The 7,441-nt window shown below is 60.7% G+C and overlaps 1 protein-coding gene across 1 annotated transcript in view; it reads left to right on the forward strand.

Annotated features, from left to right (window-relative positions):
* Positions 1–7,135, forward strand: part of RBM19 (RNA binding motif protein 19) — a 121,631-nt gene extending 114,496 nt beyond the window's left edge. The window contains exons 24-25 of the mRNA XM_052654402.1: positions 5,764–5,874; positions 6,581–7,135. Of these exons, the coding sequence (XP_052510362.1) occupies positions 5,764–5,861 (98 nt within the window). The 3' untranslated portion in view covers positions 5,862–5,874; positions 6,581–7,135. The remainder of the gene's footprint in view (positions 1–5,763; positions 5,875–6,580) is intronic.
* The last annotated feature ends 306 nt before the right edge of the window (positions 7,136–7,441 follow it).

Here is a 7,441-nt window from a genome sequence, read left to right on the forward strand (position 1 = left end):
TGGGGCCTCCCGGAACAGACAGAAAATACCCAAACAAGTGAGGCCTCCTCTCCAGGGGCAACCAGCACACAGCCCATCAGTTACCCTTAGGTGGGGACATGGGCCCAGTGTGGCCAGGTTAGCCAGTTTCAAGAGAAACTAGAAATGGAGACTCTTGTGTGCCTTTCCCATTTTTAATGTTCGATGATGTCAGCAAATCCAGATGCTCTTCAGTGCGCCGGCCCCGTGAGGCCCTGCTTCGTGCTGTTTGGTCACCTGTAGACACAGTGTCTGCCGTTTGCGTGCCTTAGTTTGGGTTCCCCGGAAGCAGCCCCCAAGATGTGGGTAAGGCTCCCAGCAGAGCACCTGGGAGGGGCGCCGGTAAGCAGTGTGTGTGCAGTGTGCAGCCTGGGGGCATCCCCCTAGAGCTGTGCCGCTCCAAACTGTCCCCCAGAAGTCGAAGGAGCCGGGACGTCTCTTCAGGGGCCTCAGTCCCCAACACTGCCAGCCTCTCCCGTGCCAGGGCCAGGGGTGCCCTCGTAGCCAGAGAAGGCCCCTGGCCCTCCTTGTGGGTAGGGAGCCGTTAATACATCCCCAAGTTGTCCGCTAACGCCGTGGGTGACCCCCAGGAAGGGGTAGCCGCCACTGCCACTGTTATCTGTCAAGGGCTGGTACCGCCACTCAAATTCGTCTAATGCAGGAAGGAGGTGACCAGCCCACGTGTTCTCGGTCACTGCACCCGCTGATAACAGTCAGGGTTGGCTTACCTTCACCGCGTGCCTCGTGGGTGCTGGGCTCTTGTAAAGGCCTTCAGCGCCTCTGCCCCTCTGATGGCTCTTTGGCCTCCGTGAAGCCGGGTGCTCTTCAGTACCTGCCGAGATGGAGCGCAGAGTCGGGAGGCCAGGCCCCCGGTGGCCCAGCAGGGACAGCAACCTCACCAGCGATCTGGGCAGCCTGGCTCCAGCCGGCCATGCCATCGGTTGTGACCCCTCGTCCGTGGATGGTCACACCGGGGTCCCTTCCAGAACCCCCTCCTCCCTGACCAGCCGTGAAGCTTCCTCTCCTCCCAACAGCCCCCTGCCCCTGCCCACCCGCTCGCACCCTTCCCCCTGCCCGCCCCCCACCTTCTACGCAGGGCGACAGCGCCAGCCAGGGACGGGAGAGAGATGCGGGCTGGCATTCTGTCAAGGAATTAATTGAAAAATAAAATCATTAGATGGGGAACTCCAGAAATGCAAAATGGTGGTTGGGGGGCGGTGGGGGGGGTGGACGGGGGCAGGACTGGGGGGTTGTTGGGGGACGGCTGAGCTCTTTGTCAAGTTAATTTCTTGGGTATTGATGTTTGGTGACATTCACTTGTTGTTTATCTTCGGGTGCAGCTGTAATACGGAAAGAAAACGCACAGCTTGTTTCGTTTATTTATTTTACACCTTTCTCCGGCTCTGCATTATGTTTGTTTGGTGAAAACCCACTGAGGCTTTTGATGTCAGGGAAATAGGATTTGAGCAGCCGTTCCCGGCAAGCGGGGTGCTCCGCGTGCGGGCAGGGCCGGCAGGGGGTGCTGGGTGTCGCTCGGTGGGGACTCGGGGCCTGACACGTCCTCCAGGGAGGGCGGTGCTGGGGGCCCGGCCTGAGCCAGATACGCCAGCCCCCCCCGGGTGCTGAGCCCTCGGGGTGCCAAGCTCCCATAAACTTGCTAATCCTCGCCACCACCCCAGGAGGTGGATGAGTCCTGTGCCCGCCCTCAGTGGACCGACGAGGCAGCCAAGACCCAGGGAGCGCAAGTGACCTGCGCAAGACCCAGTGCGCAGCGGCAGCGCTGTAACCTCAGACCGTCTAGCTTCCGGGCCGTGAAGTCGGCTGGTCGCTAATGACTTCCCCCACCCCTCACCCCACAGCCCGCAGGGGAGACCCCTGCGCTTCCGGCTAGTGACTGGAGGCGGGTAGGGACTGGATTGTACTTGCTTTGGCCTTGATGAACCAAATCGCTTCGTTCCTTTCCCTTTTATTGATCGCCTGCTGTGTACTGGCCTTCCTATGACAGCGCCACCCCCTGGCCAGTGGCGCTCCCTGGCCTGATGGTAGAGGGACATGTTACGTCAGCGCCTCTGATGTGAGGAACAGCAGCAAAGGCGGTGGTCTCGGCGCTGCCGTGGAGTCCTCACTAAGTGCTGGTGTCACCCTCTTCTCTCCTTCAGTCCTCGCCGCAGTCCCGAGGTGGGCAGTCCTAGCGGCCCATATTACAGATGAGGATACTGAGGCCCGGAAGGGCTCAGGCTGCGGCACACACCAGCCTCCAGTCAGTGCTTGGGGCTGCGGGGTCAGTGCCCACCGTTTCTGAGCTCAGTTACGACAGGTGCTGGGGACAAGTCCAGGGGCTTTGAGGGGTTTTCAAAGGAAGGAGGAGCCCTCACTCTCAGGGGAGGTCACGAAGACAACGGAAGGCGGCTGAAGAGAAGAGGGGTAGGGGAACAGCCATGTCCCCCCATTTTATACATGAGGGGTTCAATCCCGGACCGGGCACGTCCCTGCCCAGGGTCACCCAGCTTGGGAAGAGCCGAGGCCAGTGCAGCCAACCCTCAATCCAGACTGTGACCACCTGCCCTGTCACAGGGTCCTGGGTGACCTGGGCCCTGCCACGTATCCCCGCTCCCCGGGGGCCCCATTGGGAGACGCCTCTTCCCTCCCAACACAGAGCATGCGTGTTGCAAACTGGACTGTCTGAGATGGAAGCCAGGGGCTGCCACGTGTCAGCTGGGGGGTCTCGGGGGTCGCACGCTTCTCTGCACCTCTGTTTTCCCATCTGTGAAATGGGGGCAGTGGCCTCACACTAGGGGGCGGGGGAGCCGTGTGAGACCCAGGTGTAGCCCTGTTTCTAGAGTACCTGTCCCGTATGTTTCCTCTTCCAGCCACGCCCCCACCAGGCCTCAGTTTCCCCAGGATCAGCACCTCTTGTCCCGCCTCTGTTTAATTATTGTCCTGACAACTGCTGTTTTATTATTTAAAAGTTCCCCACCTCAGTGCCCAAGAAGGACTTACTCATTCATTTGCCTGTTCATTTGTCCATTCTTGTGTTCGCCAGATGACGACCTACTGTGTGCTGAGGCCTGGGATAAGACGGTTCCCATCTCACAGGGTTCAGTCTGGCAAGGCTAGGCCAGCATGGTGCTGGGGACACTCAGGTGGCAGGGGGCCCTCAGAGCCCCCAGGCCCCTGGACAGTGGGCCATGCTACTCTGAAAGGTTCCCCCAGGTGGTCTGGTGCCCTTGGGGGTGCCCTGTGCTGGCCACTGGGGGCACCGGGAATGTAAGCCACAGTCACTACCTGTAGGGCACCCCTGAGCCAGCTGGATGAGAAGCACCAGGTGCCTGGCACTGCCCCCGTATCAGTCTTGGAATCGGGTCAGGCCATGGGAAAGAAGAAACAATTCTGCCAAAGTGAAGACGGTAGCTGCCACCGTCAGGACTACCGCTGGCCGCCACTAGCTACCCCCTCGACCCCAGGCCAGCCCAGGAGAGCAGGGACGCGTCGTTTCCAGCGCTCATACCCACCCCATTGTTAGTCACTGGGCGGGGGGGGCGGGGGGGGCGGGGGGGGGGTCCGTCAGGGACAGGCCTGCAGGTTCTCTTTGCTTCCATTTCCCGGCTCCTGTTACCTGCCCACAAATTCCATTTCCAGAGGCCATTGTGCACCTCTGGTGATTATGAGGAAACCCGGGGTGAGGAGAGGAAGGGGCTGACTGCCCTGCAGGTGGCCACCTCAGCTCCTAGCCCCTCCGGTCCCCTCTCCCTCCTCCTCCTCGTGACTAACAATGCTGGTGATGCTGGTGTGGGGCTCGGGCCATGCGGGCCCCCCACCCCTTCTTCACCTTCTCTGAGGGGCCAGCTCCACCACGTTGCCCCTTCCTGCCTCATTCGCTCAGCCTCCCATTCGACAGCTGCTCGTGGGCCCCCACGAGGTGCCCAGCAGTGTGCTGAGGCAGGGGACACAGCTATGAGCAGGACAGTTCTGTCCCCAAATGAAGAAATCATCGGTGGTGAGAAGCGCTTCGAAGTGAGGGGGTCCTGTAGACAGTGGCCTAGACGGTGGCCAGGGGGTCCTCACTGGGGAGGAGATGTGGGAGGGGGAGTCTTGGGGTGGAAGCACACCCAGCAGACCCAGGGAGGGACCAGTCCAGTGATGCCCTAGGACGGCCTTTCTGCACTCAGCAGAGCTCCCGGAGCAGAGCAGGAGCAGAAGGATCCGTTGGGCAGCTGTTGGGGGCAGGGTAGATGGCCGCAGGGGTGAGCACAGAGGCCAGGAGTCCACTGAGAAATGGGAGTGCTCAGGTCAGGCAGGTAGTCATGGAGAAGAGAAGGGCCAGTGATGGCGTCAGTTTCATGGGAATGAGATGAAGAAATAACCTCAGAGACCAAGTCACTCTCCCAGGACCACCTGGAAGAGACCCAAGATGCTTCATCTCCAGGGCAAGCGTTGGGCCCTGGGGAGACCTGCCGCCTGCAGGAACCCCTGACCCAGCGGGGGAGATGGACGCTAAGGGTCACGGGGGCGATTAGTTCTAGCTGGAGGACTTCACAGAGGAGGTGTTGTTTGAGCCAGAGGAGGAGAGGGGATTGGGACAGCCTCTAACAGCTGCCTCTAAACAAGCCCACCATGAATGAGTGGTTAGATTAGCAGGAGACACACAGAGTCGGTCTAAGCTCAGAGCCTAATGTTCCCCCATCCCCACAATTCCCCTCCTGGGGGGCCACGGGGACCAGCACATTCTCTGCTCCTACCCTTTGTCTCCCTGGCGATCTCTGGGCAGCACCAGAGACTTAGGAAAATAGGAAAGACCATGGGCTCTGCTGTGTCTTGGGTCCTGGCTGTACCGCTTCCTGGCTGTGAGACCTCAGGCCTACGTGCCTGCACTCACTCCTGCACCTGTGCAGTGATGACATCAGCTGCCTGCGGGGCCGCGGAGAAGGCGAGAGCCGTGGCGCACAGCAGACCATCGGGAGTGTCTGGGACCCAGAAGACAGACATGTTGCTGAGCCTGCCACGTCCGTCCTTCCACACTGTGCATCTCTGTCCCCTTCCCCGTCTTCTCACAGAGAACTCCTCCACATTCTTCAAAGGCCAAGTCAAATACCCCTCTTCTCTAAAGCCACCTCTAATTGTTATTCCCTCCATGTCGCCTCCGGAGGCCTTGAGCATCTTGTCACCCCCCATTTCCTGAACACCTGCCGTATGCCAGCTGCCTGCTACCCCATTGAGAGTCCATGACCTCCAAGCAAACAGGAATAGTTCCTACTTGTTCCCTGACCTCCGCCCTCACTTGACTCCGCCCCTCTGTCTCCCTCTACTCCCCCGCAGAGATGCTCTAACCTCTGCCCCTGCTGGGAAGGGCCTTCCTCTCTTTGCTGGGTGGGTGGATGATGGGCAGGGATGGCTGGCAGGACCGGGAGAGGGGCCGCCCCTGGGCAAAGCAGAGACTAACCCTCCACGTTTCTCTGCCCGCCTCCCTGTGCTCTCTTCCCCTTTCTCATACCCGCTTTGATCCTCCTTCTTCCCACCCCCCCATTTCTTATGCCTTCTGCATCGTCTCTCGCCTCCGCGTCTATATCTGCTCTCCCGTCTCCCGCCACTTCCCTGTCTTTCTCAATTTCTTCCCCCCTCTCCTCCCCATCCGCCCGCCCCGGCTTTCCCCTCCCCCTCCCTCCTGCTCTCTGTCCCCGCTGTCTTCCCGCCTCCCAACCCTGTCGGCTGTTCTTTCCTCCTCTCTTGCCATCTGGGCTCCCACAGAGCCCCCGAAGAAAAAGCGGTCTGTGGTGTTGGATGAGATCCTGGAGCAGCTGGAAGACAGTGAGGACGACGGCAAGGAGCAGACCCTTCAGCTGTGAGCTGGCACTGAGGGTACGTGGCAGTGGGGCCCTGGGGACAGGGGCACAGCCGCGCCGGCTTCCGCACCCCCTACCATGAGGGCTGGGGTGGTGGGGCGGGAGCCCCACGCTCCACTGGTCCAAGGTCAGAGGGGATGAGGGTCTCAGCTCACAGCCCCGGGCATCCCGGGCACTGACTGTGCCTGCCCTGTGCCAGGCATTGGAGGCCCAGAGAGCAGGTGGGGCACCACCATGCTGAGGCGTCCCGCGCAGCAGCACAGGCACCCGGAAGTGGCCAAACCTCCCACCCCCGAGTCCCGTGGCTCACTCCTCCTCCCAGCAACCCCGAGATGCAGGCAGGGCCCCATCCGCCTGGGGCGAAGGTCAGAGCACAGAGGGACTTCGGGGTGCTCACTCCAGGGCGGGCAACTGCATGGCAGTGAGGACCTTCAGGCCCCACTGCCCTCAAGCCCAGAACAATCCCCAGGATGACGGCCACTCTGTGGAGCTGGGCCATCTGGGCGTGAAGCCCCCCAGCCCACCACACCCCACTCCGGCCAGCACAGACCAGGGACCCCAGCCAGGTCAGCTCGCCTCCCTGGGCGCAGCCTCCGCCTCACTAACTGGTTCCCACCACGTAGGGCTTTAGCAAGAAAGAATCGAATTCATCAAAAAGAACGCAGACACGGTGCCAAGCATGTAAGGCAGCTCCAGAAGCTTCTCTTCTTGTCCCCTTCTAGGGCTGCTGAGCTGGAGTTCCCACCTCCGTCTCATCAAGGGATGGACGGCTCAGAGTCTGGAACATGGCCTCCGTCCTGCCCCTTCCTCGCCACTCGGGACTGCGAGCCGTGCTTTAGTCCTCCGTCCGTCCTCGCCGACCGTGGGGCCACTCACGAAGCACCAGGCTCCGAGCCCAGACACCAGCTCAGGTGGAGCTCAGCCACATCCACTAATGGCAGACACCCTCTGCTCACAGGCCGGGGACCCCGCGAAATGCGAGCAGGTCCCCAGCCCTGGCCAGTGGGCTCCCAAGGCTCATCCCAGACTTAGGGCGCCCACATGCCCACACCTGTTGGAGATCCCAGCCCAGCACACGCCAAGATGGGGGTGATGGGCAGGAAAGAGCAGTAGCGTATCTGCTCTGGGCCTGAATCCCAGCCCAGCCGCCCCCAGCTTTGTGACTGTGGACTAGCAAGGTTCTGTCTGAGCCTTGGTGTAAAGGCATGATCTTGTGCCTACCTTACAGACGGTGCTTGGACCACGCCAGTCAATCCAAGTAAAGCCCAGAGCAAGCACTCATCAGCATTTTCCTTTCCCTCTTCATTTGCAGGGCTGGGGGGCTCCAAGCCAGAGCCCTGGGGTCTTCTGACTGGCTGTGTAAAATTTGCTCTGTGTGTTTTTTCTGGGAGGACTTTCTGATCTACATCTGGCAATTTCCAGAGTAGCCTGGAATCCAGGCAACACCACACAACGCTGACCGCCCTGCGAAGCTGAGCTTGTCCTAGTTCCCTGGGAGGCAGGTGCCTCCTAACCCATCCTAGCCCATACCAGGAATGTAACAGAAGTGGAAGACAGATCCAGTGTGTCTCATCCAGTCTTTA

This window comes from Budorcas taxicolor, chromosome 17, assembly GCF_023091745.1.
Source record: "Budorcas taxicolor isolate Tak-1 chromosome 17, Takin1.1, whole genome shotgun sequence".
Classification (NCBI taxonomy): Eukaryota; Metazoa; Chordata; class Mammalia; order Artiodactyla; family Bovidae; genus Budorcas; species Budorcas taxicolor.